At 39.6% G+C, this 15,000-nt stretch overlaps 1 protein-coding gene and 1 long non-coding RNA gene across 3 annotated transcripts in view; one reads left to right on the top strand and one right to left on the bottom strand.

The window, feature by feature from the left end:
- ZFPM2 (zinc finger protein, FOG family member 2) overlaps positions 1 to 1,888 on the bottom strand; it is a 464,759-nt gene extending 462,871 nt beyond the window's left edge. For both annotated transcript variants that reach the window (XM_034668468.1, XM_034668469.1), the window contains exon 1: positions 1,320 to 1,888. In XM_034668468.1, the coding sequence (XP_034524359.1) occupies positions 1,320 to 1,359 (40 nt within the window). In that variant the 5' untranslated portion in view covers positions 1,360 to 1,888. The remainder of the gene's footprint in view (positions 1 to 1,319) is intronic.
- Positions 1,889 to 2,030: 142 nt separating this feature from the next.
- Positions 2,031 to 7,493, top strand: LOC117803787. The gene is made up of 3 exons (XR_004627873.1): positions 2,031 to 2,800; positions 3,337 to 3,541; positions 6,258 to 7,493. It is a non-coding gene; the product is annotated as an uncharacterized LOC117803787 (long non-coding RNA).
- The last annotated feature ends 7,507 nt before the right edge of the window (positions 7,494 to 15,000 follow it).

Raw genomic sequence — 15,000 nt, 5'->3', positions numbered from 1 at the left:
TCATGTCTGAAAGGCAAGGTTTGTACATGTGTATAAAGATCGAAAGACTTAACTGTAGCAAACTGCTTGCAACCTGGACCCCATTTCACGCTGAATAAGTTGATTGGTAAGATTTATTTTTAAACTACACCAAACTGAATTTTCAACATTTGGGGGTGGGGTGAGTTATGATTAATAATTAAGGGGGAGGGGATACTATTAAAGCCTTATCCTAAAATTACACTACCATCAGTTTGAAACTAGTTGCCAGACTTTAAATAACACGAAGAAATGGATACACCATAAGCCTAGCAAAAATAAATAAATAAACTAATAAGGCTGTGTCTCCTTTTCGGCCAAAGCGTTGAAGACGTGTCGCAGGGCGACAAAACACCATGGAGGAATTTCCCCCAAGACAAGAAAAGTTGACCGAGTTGAATGCTGCCAGTGTGTGTGTTTCGGGCAGCTACCTCCGACCCCACGGCGTCCCCTAAGCGCCACCCCGACCCTCGGCCGCAGTGGGGCTCCGGGTCACGCTCTCTGCGGCGCACGGGCTGCCTTGAACTCACAGCTTCCGCGGTGGGAAGTGACGGGCGGCCCCTCCCAGCGAGGACTCCGCGCGCCTCCGGGGCGGGAGGTAAACCGAATCCCCGCTCGGCTGAGCGTCCCGACCACGCGAACCGGACGGGCCCGGCGCCCCCGGCCCAGCCCTGCCCTGCCCGCAGCCAGCCCAGTGCCCTCGGGGCGGAGGCGGACGGCCGCCAGCTGCAGAGGCGCAAACTTTTACACCTACTTTTTGTTTCGCTTCGGGTTTGGCGTTGGCTCTGGCACCGCCCTGGACCGGGACCCAGACACTGATTTTCCACCGCCCAGGGACGGTGCCTCCCTCGCCCCGAGGTCCAGCCAGCTTTTCGGAGAACTAAGTTCTCATTCTGCTTGCTAAAAGTGTGGTCCCCAAGAGTAGCACTACATCAACTGCAACAACAGTGACAACAACCACAATAAGAAGAATTTCCTAAATGAGTGGGGCTGCCCAGGCACGCTGGACGATAACGCGAGCGGGACTAACTGGGCGCGGGGGTCGGAATTAAAAAGAAACCCAGGAGCGCGAAGACTCGCGCGAGCAAGAGTAGGCTGTTCGTCGCAGCGTCTTTCTTGCCCGGCGCTCGGGCCGTCTGTCTGTCTGTGACTGACTAGTTGTCCCTCCGCTGCTCAGGCAAAGTTTGACAAATCCGGGGCACGGGGAGCGGATTTCCCCGAGCCTCCCTCCCTTTCCCGCCCCGCGCGCCCCCCTCCCCAGAAATAATCCCAGCAACTGCCGGCCCAGCGTGCAAACTTACGTTTGATCTGCCGGGGTTTGCTCTGCTTTCGCCGGGACATCTCGGCGGCGGCCGCTGCCACTGGGGCTCCTGCGGTGGCCGCGGTCGGGGCTGCCGCTCCCTCGGCTCCCGCCGCTCCCGCCGCCGCCTCTGGCCAGGCTCAGGCCGCCGCGGGCCGGACTCCAGGTGCTCTGGACGCGCGGGATCCGGGCGCTGGGCTCCTCCGGGAGCCGCAGAGCCACGTTTGGAGATGAGCAGGCAAATGAGAAGACAGAGGAGGGCAGAGAGAGTGTGACAGTGGGGAGGGGAGGGGGAGAGTGGGAGAGCGATGGAGGGGGGAGAACAGAATTTACAAACGAATGGACGAGGAGAGAGAAAAGGGGAAAGGGGGAACAAGAAAAGAAGGAAGAGAAGGAGGGAGGGAAGGGAGAGCGAGCAGAGGGGAGAGGGGAAGAGAGGGGGCGGTAGGCGCGGGAGGAGGAGCGCGCTCGCTCTCCCCTCTCCCCGGCGTGCGGGGCAGAGACTCGAGCGCCGCCGCCGCCGCCGCCGCCGCCGCCGCCGCTCCGGGCCGCGCAGCTCGCTCTCTGCCGCGGGAGGCGGCAAGGCGCGGGAGGGAGGGGCGCGCCGGGGCTGCGGGGAGGGGAGACTATTCCATCAGCGAAAGGAGGATTGGCTGCATCCAAAGCCAGTCCGGATGCAAAAGAGGGCCCCGGCCTTGGTCGGGTGGGGTGCACGGGAGCGCGGTGGGGGGTTACGGGGGGTGAGAGGCGTGGGGAGGCTTTGGAGGGGGGCCACCTTCTGCAGTTGTCACCGCGTCAGCTCTGGGCATCTGCCAGAGCACCCCTCCAAGCAACTTCTTCCCACAGCCCCCTCTGATGGACCCCAACTCTCCCCACGCTTCGCCCGTCCAGCGGGGCACAAAGAAATCCCAGTCTCTTGGTAAACTTTGTGCTTCCAGTTATGCCGCCCCCTCCCCTAGCCTCCACCCCCGCCCTTCCAGCTTCTTGGCAGGAAGGTTAGGCCCCTGGCAAAATCCTCGGCGAGAGGCAGCTGATCACAAATGCCAACTGTGTGTCTTGGGGCCAGTTAAGCCCTCTCATCTGCCCGGGCTCTCTGGAGACCATTTCATTGCTGTCAAGGTTCCCAGGAGACCGCTGCGGCCATGGACCATCCCCCACTTAGCCCGTACGGATGGGATGCTGAGCGGCGTCCTCAAAGTGCTCTTTCTCATCTAGAGTTTTCATTGTAGATTGTAAAAATTCCGAATTTGGAAACAGGCAGATATTTTTCCTCATATCAAAAAGGAGGATCATTAGCTAGGTGATTAGCCCTAGGTGGGAAATGAACCGTCTCTAATCAGAATACTAAGTTTTTGAGGAAGTCTGTGGAAGTTCTGAAGTCCCACCCCATCCCATGACCTTTAATTCTTTTTAGTTCTTCTGCCACAGGGAAGCAGCCAGCGACTAATAAAAGATTTGATCTTGCCATAATTTCCCAAGCAGGTAAGACCCAATAACTATTTCATGGTTCTTTAGCTTTTAAAGTTTTGTTTCATTCTTATTCAATTATTGTGTGTGTAGTATGTCGGAAACTGCAAGCCAAAAGAAGAACAAATTTTGAAGTGATTTGCATAGTTATTATTTGGCCAAGTTAAGCTGCATGAGGCTAGCTTAGTTTCTCATAGTTTCATATATACAGAGTATTAAATATATCCTCCCGGGTGGGCTGGAAGAAGCTTCTATCCAAGTGGCACTGGAACTGGCTGCTTTATGTAATCAGTATTTACTAATAAACTCCGCTGCAGTTGACATTATCCCCCAGATACTGCTGACTCTTCCCCCCAGGTTGTGAGATCATCCATTCTGATCTAAAATTGTGCCCCCCTTTGTTTGGTTGACTAGCCATTCCTATGAGCCCCACCAAACTGATACTCTGAAAGGGTCTGGGGGTCAGCAGAGAGCCTGGGCTGATTGAGCATAATGCAGGCTGCTCAGCGTGCAGGAGGCACCCTAATCAGTGTCATTTATAACCCCATCAGGACATCTTCTGGAAGGTGTAAAGAGTTGCCCTGTGAAAGGTATGGCTGAGAGAATCTTAATACAGAGCTGAAGACCAATTGTGAATTTTATTACATTACCATTAGTACTATTACCATATGAGGTTGTAAGAATACATGGTCCTTTGCAGTGGAAAATGCACTAAATGACAAAGTCCCTCCCCTGAAGAACCAACAAATTAAAGCCGTAAGTACCATGAAAAGCAGGGTTATGTGTGTTTGTGTTGTGGAATGAATAAGCAGACAGAGAACTACAGATTTTGGCCTCCTTAATTTTCAATTCATTACAATTAAATTGGTGTGCTTAGAATTGGATGTATTATACATTATGGTTTTTAAAGATCTTTTTACAGAACTGGCTGACTTTTTGTATCAGCCAAAAGGAATGCCCATTGGAATTAAAATATCATAACAGTTAGTGTTTCTTTTGGCATTTGAAATGGTTAAATATGCAAAGCAAAAGAGAAACAAATAAATCTCAGCTAAATATTCCGTTTAAAAGCTAAAAGGAGCAAAAGTCAGGGAATTCAAGGCAAGATTGATAAAATAACCAGAACGCGTTATTAGAAATAGATATAGTTTATATAAATTTATAAATATATATATTAATTATAGTCACTGTAAATGAATTAAACTAAGGAATACTGTTACAATTTGTGTTTTCTTATCATTTTTAATGAGAATGTTGACGATATTTAAAGTTCAATTTTTCTTTTTCTAGTTTAACTCACTAAGGTTATAAAATTAAAAGACACCAAAACCTATAAGCAATTATCTCTGTCCAAATGGATATAGCAGCCCCAAACCACAGCTACATGACTATCAAACAATGATTATGAAAACCACAATTGAGAAAAGCATCAGGGAATGATATTGCAAAACCACAGCAACAAATGTGTCTGTGATATTGAAAACCACAATTCACAACTAATACCCTGTGTATCACAAATTACTATTTAACTATAAATGTGAAAATGTATAAGTAACAGCACAAAATAATTTCTCATTTACTTAAAAATGAATTGTTCATTTTCTAGACTCATTGATTTCATCTCTACATAATGGTTCATTTTGAAAAGTTTCTGCTTTCAAAGACAAATCATTTAAGAATCACATATGCAAGTTACTTTAAACGCAGAAAATATGCAACTTTTAATAACATTTCTTTAAATACTAAAAGAATTGATCTGAAACCAATCTGAAATAAAGAAACATTTACCTCAGTCTGGCTTTCTCCATAAAGTTCTTCAGGAGTGAAAAGGGATGTGAGTGGACACTGCTTATGGAAAAAAAGTTTGAAGTATTCTATTACAACTTCAGTGAAAATATAATTGTATATACTCTTAATAGTCCATTTAGCCGAAAACATATATCTGACAATAAAATGAGATGCCATTACCAAAACTACTTTAATATACAAAATCAATGGTTTATTTACAAGTAAATAAAAACAATATCATTTGCAGGTTTATAGAGTTGCCAGATTTCAAAAATTAAAATAGGATGCCCAGTTAAATTTGTATTTCAAATAAGCCACTTTTTTTTTTTTAGTAAGAGTCTGTTCCATGCAATATATGGTACATACTCATCTTGAAAAACAGTTGTTCATATCCTGTACTTTATTGTGTTTTATGACAAACCTACAAATTTATCATGTTACCATTTTCACAAATTTACGGTTGTTTTACAAATAACACTGTTTATAGAAAAGGCTAAAAAAGCCCTAAAGTGCTTCCTACAGACATATACATAATTCTTGAACATCATATTATTTAAGGATGGCAAGGTAGAAGAATAAATTTCTATACAAAAATTCTTACTTTATTTGGCACAGTACAGAAATGTGCTCTCAGTGTAAAGGGATTGCATTCATGTATGTCTTACTCTTGGATTTGTTTTTAAAATGTGTTTTTTCCTCCAAGGGATCGACAAATTGATAAAGCAACCTCCCAGGCCACATCTTATTAGGCAGCAAGCTGCCTTCTTTATTATGGGAGTAAACAATATTCAAAAGCTTCAGAAAGACTTAATTTTTTGCCCTTGTATCATCACCAGAAATTGAATACAGTTTATCTGCCTTGATTTAAGATTATGACACTGAATTGAACAAGAATGCAGTATGAAAATAGTGTTTCGGATTTGTATATCTTTATAATTTGAGCAGTTTAAAAATAAAAATCAACAAATTCATCTAAATGGCATTCCTATGTTATAACTATGAAAAGGACTATCTGTTTACTTGCAAAGGAGCCAAGGGCTTTGAAAACATTCAGTCAATCTACATCAGGGGTTTAACTTGGGCTTCATGTAGACGGTCAGTCTCTCAAAAGAAGTTTGTATGTACAAAAAATATGTTCTAAGGAGTGGGTCTATTGAATTCATCAGATACTAAAAATGTCTGTAAAAAAGCCATCTGTGGACCATTATGAGTTAAGAATCACTATTCTCTTTATGTGTAAATTTTATGGTGTACTGAAAACCAAAGTGTGGATGATTTAAGTTTTTACTCTTTGAAATCATCCTTTATGTCCAAGGGACTACTCTGATAGAAGAGAGTCATGGGATCAACTCTATTAAAAAAAAAAAAAAGAAGTTCTTTGTTGCTAAGTCTGTATAATACATCACATCTCCAAGTATAAAGTAAATATTAAAGGAATATCACCCAAAATTTTAGTAGACATCTGTGGATTTTGCCTGCTTACCATCCATTCTCTTTTCAGGTAATAACGCTGTGATATCTTTTAAAGAATTACTCCTCCTCACCCCACTATTTGGTCATGCGATACAAATGTGACTGTCCCCAATCCCTGACCAGAATATTCTAGGTGTTTGTCTACAGTGATTTGTTCAATGGCCCAAATTGTTCCCATTAGAGTCAACCCTGGACCTTTTTCCTGTTCTAGTGGAACCACCGAGGAAAAGGTGCTGTTTTTCTGCTGGGCTACACTGGGAGGATGCAAATCCTGATATGCAAATCTGCTGTTGGCCATCCTTGTTGGAAGAAACTCTTTAAGAACGCTGCCAACACAAAGGACTAATTTTGTCTCACCTTAGGATCTGATTTTTGGGAAATCCAAACTAAGATACCCATCAGCATTCAATATTACTTTGTTTTGGATCCATCAACATTATCTTTGTGTCTCCATAAACATTGGAGTCATTTCTGTTATATCTCACTTTCATCTATTTGGCCAAGCTAACACTTATGCTCCTTTGTAGTCTTAGTATAGATGTCATTTTTCACAGGAAGACCATTTACTTCCCAGTCTGAATGAGATACTTCTCCTTTGCTACCATAACACCTTTTTTGTCTGCATAATATCACTTGTTGCATTGTATTACATTGACAATTTAGTTACATAAAATCCAATCCTCGCCATCCAATACACCTGTCCCAGTACACCTAACTAGATAGAGAGGTTGGTGAGGGCAAGAAACATCTTGTTCAGAGTCATGTCCTCCCCAGGGCTGGACACATAGAGGGTCTTAATATAATTATTGAAAGAAAAAGTGAGTTCAGAAATAACCTGAATTCAGGAATTCAGGAACTCTTGCCATTCTCAGTCCCCATCCACATAGTCACAGGTACGGGAGATGGCAGCCATATCTATACAGCATAACTCCATGCTCCTATTTGCGGATACTTGGACCACAAGGGAGTCCCTGACTCAAATATGACCAAATTCCTCCCTTAGAAATCTAGAGTTAGTTTCAAGAGTTTCATCCTTACATTGGCTGATCTAGTGAATGAAGAAGTAAAACCTGTGGCATTATGGTATGCTTACCACCACGTGAACAGAGTAGCTGTGATAGTTTTTCTGCAGAGAGAAAAGTAAATAAAACAAATGTCCTGAGACAAGCAGAGATGGGAATATGAAATGGAATCCCACATCTTGCTCCAGCACCTTCATGACTGCAGAAGCATTTCTACCCTTACTTACGATTTCTTAAAATGAATTCCTCCCAACCTTTTCTTTTTTCAATTATTTTTGTCCTAAATTAGCATTAGTTGATTCCTGTTACATTCAAGCCAAAAGACTAAATAAACTAAGACAGAAATTAACCATCTATGACTCCAGTTTGCTTGACTGAATATTTGAATATTTAGAAATAGCAGTTTAACTGAATTCTCAACTTTCCTCCAGAAAAGCACTGTATTAGTCTGGGTTCTTCAGATAAACAGAACCAACAGTATGTACGTGAGTGTGTATATGTATACATATATATGTATATATATGTATACATATATATATAGTATACATATATATGTATACACATATATACATATATACATATATAAAGTATATATATACATACATATATATACAGAAAGTTATACATATATGTGTATATATAAATATACAGAAAGAGAGACAGAAAGATCATAGGGAATTAACTTACATAGTCAGAGAGGCTGAGAAGTCCCAGGATCTGCAGTTGACAAACTGGAGACCTAAGAGAGACAATGGTAGAGTTCTGGCCTGCATTGGAAGGCCTAAGAACTAGGGGAGCTGATGGTGTAAATTTCAATCTGAGTCTGAGCATTAAGGCAGAAGAAGACTGGTATCTCAGCAGGGAGACAGTCATGCACAGAGAGAGGTTTCTCACTTACCATGCCTTTTTCTAATCAGGTCCTTTGTGGAATTCAGGAGGACAATTTGCTTTAGTCCTCTACCCATTCAAATGGTAATCACATCTGAAAACATCCTCACACACACACCTAGAATGTTGGACCAAATATCTGGGCACCCCAAGAGCCAGGGAAGTTGACACATGAGATTAACTATCACAAGCACTTTGTTGATTCCCACCCGCCCACCACCGCTTGGGGGGCAACCCTGCAATGGCAAAGAACCCTTATGAATGTTAAGTGGGTAAATCTACAATTTTAACATAGATAATCAAGATAAAAATCAATTACTGATTTCGGACATTCACTTCAACCAGGAGTAACTCTTGGGAGAAAAGTTAGTATTTTCAAACTCAGAATTCCTCAAGAGCATGATGACCCATTGACATGCACATCTATAACCCTCCTGATTAACCTACATTCTGGCCCCAGATGTTTGGTTTTACTCTCAACTTTACTTCGCCACATTTGAATAACCATCTAACAGATCACCTTGCATGTAAATTTTATGGATGTTGTTATAATTTGCATGAATAATTTTATACTTCTGTGGTAGATTTTATTTTCCAACCTATAACTTTTGCCATAAATTCCTAAATGCAAAAGAAGAAATTAAACAGCTTTTTGAGAAAACTTGCTATGTGTAGAGACTTAATCAAATCACTTATCTTTGCTTTTATCTACTTGCAAGAGTATATTAAAATAATGCATTAGGAGTGAATTTAGGGTGACCTGAAGATGTAGGATTATGACTAAGCATGCCAGGGCATACTGATAATGAAATCATCTAAAAGACACTGAAACATATGATTATATCACTTTTAAAATGTATCTTATAATGAAAATTAAGCTATATGATGAATATACCTCTTTCAAAACAATTTTTATGTTTATTAAACAGATAGATGTACATAGATTTTTAAGGCTCATGATGAAAATTAGCAGTTTCTTGTCCCACTCGACATCCCAATGACAATTGCTGCTCCCAGAGATATAATCATTGTCAGTTCTTTTTAGCTGATTCTCCTGATGTTCACCTTATTATTTATTTATTTTTTTTTGGTAGGCTCCACACACAATGTAGAGCCCAAGGCAGGGCTTGAACTAATGACCTTGAGGTCAAGACCTGAGCTGAAATCAAGAGTCCGACACTAAAGGACTAAACCACCCAGGAGCCCCTGATGTTCCCCTCATATTTCTAAATAAAATATTGCATCTTAAAAATTTATTAATTTAGGGGCACCTGGGTGGCTCAGTCATTAAGCATCTGCCTTTGGCTCAGGACGTGATCCCAGGGTCCTGGAATCAAGCCCCGCATCGGGCTCCCTGCTCTGCTGGGAGCCTGATTCTTCCTCTTCCACTCCCCCTGCTTGTGCTCCCTCTCTCACTGGCTGTCTCTTTCTCTGTAAAATAAATAAATAATTTTTAAAAATTAATTAGTTTATTATTGATTATATTGACTATCTAAAATAAAATATGAAGTTGTAACAGATTTATACCCCCACACACATTTTCTTCAAATTTTCTATTAAATAAAAAGCTTATAATTTTATTAACAGCTAATCTATATAGGGTATGGTGATTATGTTTTCTTTTGATCTCTTTGTTTCTCCTGGAGTTCATAATTACTGTCTTCATCATTTTCTCAGTTTCCTATGAACTATCACTATTTCACCCCCAAATCCTTTGCCAGTGTAATACAGTCATTATTACATCAAGTAATACATCATTACATCCAATAATCGATAATCAGATTATCAGATAATCAAGTAGGTGGTTGTTTTTCCTGCCATGCTGGTGTCCTTCTTGGACCCTTCCATCCTTCTGTTCTATTCTCAACTAATCGCTCTTTGTAACTAAAATTTTCTTTTCCTCCTCATCCTGAGAATTCCCTTGATTTTGTCCTGTATTAGATTCTAGGTTTCCTGAATACTGTGTATTTTTTTTACTCCTTTCCTTTCCTATCCTTTCTTTTTTCCATCCTTTCTTGTTTTGTACTTTTAGAGTACAATTTCATGTAGCTTCCTGGGAAAATGTATATACAAGGGTTTTTTTGTTTTTTGTTTTTTTTTTTTTTTGAGATTTGACAAGACCAAAATCCTCCTTATTTTGCCCTAATATGTTATATATGGTTTATGAGGGTATAGAATTCTAGGGTGTAAATTACTTTTCCTGAATTGTTTTTCTTTTTTTTCTTTCATTTTTTCCAGTTTTATTGAGATAGAATTCTATATATCATTGTGTAAGTTTAAGGAGTACCACATGATGATTTGATACATTTATATTTTGCAAAATGATTACCACAATAAGGTTAGTTAACCTCCATCACCTCACATAATTATACTTTTTGTATTCGTGGTGAGAATATTTAAGATCTACTGTCTCGGCAATTTTCACATGTATAATACAGTATTGTTAACTATAGTCACCATGCTGTACATTAAATCCCTAGAACTTACTTTATTTTTTTAAGATTTTATTTATTTCAGAGAAAGCAAGAATGAGAGCAACTGGGGGGAGGGGCAGAGGCAGAGAAAGAGAAGCAGGCTCCCCACTGAGCATGGATTCTGACCCCCAGAAACCCAGGCTCCATCCCAGGATCCTGGGATCATGACCTGAGCAGAAGGCAGATGCTTAACTGACTGAGCCACCCAGGCTTCCCAAAACTTATTCATCTTGTAAGTGGAAATGTGTACTCTTTAAATAACATCTCTCCATTTCCCCCTCCCCCAACTCTTGGCAAACAGCATTCTACTCTCTGGGGTCTATGAGTTCAGCTTTTAAAAATTCCACATGTAAGTGATACAATCTAGTATTTGTCTTTATCTAATTTATTTCACTTAACGTAATGCCTTCATCAATATTGTCACAAATGGCAAGATTTCCTTTTTTTTTTCTTATGGCTGAATAATATTCCATTGTGTATATACATATACTCTCTCTTTTTATCCACTTTTATTATATATTGCTTATTGTGAGTAATGCTGCACTGGACACTGTGACCCTAACTACATTTCTTTGAGTATATACCCAGCAGTGGGGCTGTTGGATCATATGGTAGTTCTTTTTCTTTTTTTAAGAGTTTATTTATTTATTTATTTGAGAGAGAGAGCAGGCAAGTGGGATGAGGGGCAGAAGGAGAAGCAGACTCCTTGCTGAGCAGGGAGCCAGATGCGGGGCTAGATCCCGGGACTCTGGGATCATGACCTGAACTGAAGGCAGATGCTTAACTGACTGGGCCACCCAAGTGCCAGTAGTTCTATTTTTAATTTTTTGAGGAACCTCCGTAGTGTGTTCCATTGTGGTTGTACCAGTTATTACTCCTATTGTCAGTGCAAAAGGATTCCCTTTTCTTTATAACTCCACCAACGCTTTTGTGAGCTGATATCTCATTGTGACTTTGATTTACATTTCCTTGATGACTAGTGATGTTGAGAATGTTTTCAAGCACTTATTGGCCATTTGTATATCTTCTTTGGAAAACTGGTGGTCCAGTCCTCTGCACATATTTTAATTGGATTGTGTGGTTTTTTGCTGTTGAGTTATATGAGTTCTTTTTATATTATGGATATTAACCCCTTATCAGATAAATGATTTACAAATATTTTCTCACATTCCATAGGTTACCTTTTCATTTTGCTCATTGTTTCTTTTGCTGTGAAGAAAGCTTTTTAGTTTGATATAGTCTCAGCTTGTTTATTTTTGCTTTTGTTGCTTGTGCTTTTGATTGCAAAAAAAATTGTCTGGAGGACCAATTCCAGGAGGATTTTTCCTATTTTTTCTCTTAGTATTTTTATGTTGTTAGGCTTATTTTAAAATCTATAATTCATTTCAAATTAAATTTTGTGAGTGGTATAGGTAGGGCTCTAATTTCATTCTTTTGAATGTGATTGTCCATTTTTCCCATCACCATTTATGGAAGAGACTACCCATTCCCTATTGAGTATTCTTGACTTTCTTATCAAATATCAGTTCACTCTATATGTGAGGGTTAGTTTCTGGGTTCTTTCTTCAGTTTCATTGGTCCATATGTCTGTTTTTATGGCAGTACCATATTGTTTTTTTGCCATAGCTTTGTAATTTAGTTTGAAATCAGGAAGTCTGCTGCTTTCAGCTTTGCTCTTCTTTCTCAGAATTATTTTGGCTATTTGGAGTCTTTTTGTGGTTCCTTTATGAATTTTAGGATTTTTTTCTATTTCCTTAAAAATGCCATTGGAATTTTGATAGAGATTGAATTGAATTTATGACTTTGGGTAGTATGGACATTAAAAAAATAATAATTCCTCCAATTCATGAACACAGGATGTCTTTCTATTTATTTTTGTGCTGGGAATGGCCAGCACTCCCTGTATGGACTAATGAAAGATTACTCCAGACTTTGCTGTGAAAGAGAGGCGAAGGCAAGGGGGACCAATGCTCAGAGATGAGTACCCTTCACTCTTTGCTCTCGCCTTTATTGGTGCTTCACGGTAATCATAAATCTTTATTACTCTGTTTCTCAAGCAATTGATGCATGAAAAGGGGTCTTACTGGAGCTAAGAGAGTCTTGATTATGGGAAAGATACAATATGCTAATCAGCGTGTTCTATGTGTTCTGCTAAACATAGCCTAGGGGACAATGCATATATTTCTTAGATCGCAGTGGGGCTGTTTGGGCTAAGAAAGATTCAGGGAAGGCAACTCCCCATGGCATTCCTAGGGCAGAGTGGTCACACAGACCTCAGCATTCCAAAGGCCTATGCCTTTCTCTGAAAACTTCCCTCACCCCCAGTGTCTTCCATGTTACATTTTGGCAAGCCAGGTATTATGAATGATTTCGTACTCTACATTAACCCCAACATTTGTGTCTTCTTCAATTTCTTTCATTGATATCTTATAATTTTAAATGTACAGATATTTTGGGGTGTCTGGGTGGCTAGTCGGTTAAGTGTCAAACTCTTGATTTGGGCTCAGGTTATGATCTCAGTGTTGTGGGATCAAGCCCTGCGTTGGGCTCCACACTGTGTTCAGAGTCTGCTTGTTCCTCTTCCTCTGCTCCTCCCCCCACTCATTCTCTCTCTCTCTCTCTCAAATAAATAAATAAAAATAAAAAATCTAAATGTACAGATATTTTATTTCCTTGGCTAAATGTATTCCTAAGTATTTTTATGCATTGTTAATGGGATTGTTTTCTTATTTTTTCAGGTAGTTTATTGTTAGTGTATAAAAATGAAACTGATTTTTATATGTCGTTTATATGACCTGCAACTTTATTGAATATTTGTATTGGTTCCAACAGTTTTTAATGAAGCCTTTAGACTTTTCCATATATAAGATCGTATCTTCTGCAAACAATTTTATTTCTTTCTTTCTGATTTGGAGGTCATTCATTTCATTTTTTTGACTAATTGCTCCAGCTAGGATATCAGCTTATGTTGAATAGGCATGGTAAAAGTGGGGACACTTGTCTTATTCCTGATTTTAGAGGAAAACTTTCAGCCTTTCATCATTGGGTATGATGTTAGCTGTGGGCTTGTCATATATGACCTTACTTATGTTGAGGAACATTCCTTCTATATTCAAATTTTTGTGAGTTTTTACTTTGAAGGGATGATTAATTTTATCAAGTGTTCTTTCTGCATCTATTAAGATAATCATGTGATTTTTATCTTTCTATTGGTGTAGTGAATCACAGTTATTTATTTGTGTATGTTGAACCAACTTTGAATTCTAAGGATAAATCATATTTGATCATGGTATATAATTCTTTTAACATGCTGTTGAATTAAGTTGCTAATATATTGTTGAGAATTTTTGCATCTATATTCATCAAGAATATTGGCTTGCAGTTTTCTTTTCTTATAGTGTCCTTTTCTGGATTTCATGTCAGAGTAATCCTGGCCTGACAAAATGAGTTGGGGAGTGTAGCCTCCTCTTCAGTTTTTTTGAAGAGTTCAAGAAAGGATGGTGTTACTGTTTGATAGAATTCACCAGTGAAACCATCTGGTCCTAAACTTTCCTTTGCTGGGAGGTTTGTTTGTTTTGTTTTGTTTTTTAAGATTTTATTTATTTATTTGACAGAGAGAGAGACAGCCAGTGAGAGAGGGAACACAAGCAGGGGGAGTGAGAGAGGAAGAAGCAGGCTCTTAGCGGAGGAGCCTGATGTGGGGCTCCATCCCAGAACGCTGGGATCACGCCCTGAGCCGAAGGCAGACGCTTAAAGACTGCACCACCCAGGCGCCCCTGCTGACAGGTTTTTGATTGTTAATTCAGTCTTCCTAAAACTTAGTCTGTTCATATTTTCAGTTTCTTTATTATTCAGTCTTGGTAGATTGTATGTTTCTAGGAATTTATCCATTTCTGCTAGGTTATCCAATTTGTTAGCATATAGTTTTTTGTAGTAGTGTCTTATGATTCTTTGAACTTCTGCAGTATCCATTGTAATGCCTCATCTTTCATTTCATTTCCTTTTATTTACTTGAGTCTTCTCTTTTTCTTAGTCGAGCTAAAGGTTTGTCCATTTTCATAATCTTTTCAAAAAAAAACAGATCTTAGTTTCATTGATCTTTTCTATCCCCCTTTTTCTCTCTATTTCATTTATTTCTACTCTGATCATTGCTCTCTCCTTCCTTCTGCTAACATTGGGCTTATTCTTTTCTAGTTCTAGTTCCTTAAGATATAAAGTTAGGTTGTATATTTGAGAGCTTCCTTTTTTTCTTCATGTAGTCATTTATCACTATAAACTTCCTTTTTAGAACTGCATTCCATAAGTTTTAGTATGCTGAGTTTCCATTTTCATTTGTTTCAAGATATTTTTTAATTTGTCTTTTGATTTCTTTGATCCACTGGTTATTTAGGAGTGTATTAATTCCACATAATTATGGACTTTTCCATTTTCCTATTGTTATTGATTTCTATCTTCATACCATTATGAAGGGATATTTCTTTTCTTTTTTTTTTTTTTTAGGATTTTTTTTTTAAATTTTATTTTATTATATTGTGTTAATCACCATACAGTACATCCCCAGATTCCGATG

This window comes from Ailuropoda melanoleuca, chromosome 9 (genome assembly GCF_002007445.2).
Source record: "Ailuropoda melanoleuca isolate Jingjing chromosome 9, ASM200744v2, whole genome shotgun sequence".
Taxonomy (NCBI): Eukaryota; Metazoa; Chordata; class Mammalia; order Carnivora; family Ursidae; genus Ailuropoda; species Ailuropoda melanoleuca.
This window is presented reverse-complemented; position numbering and strand designations above follow the sequence as displayed.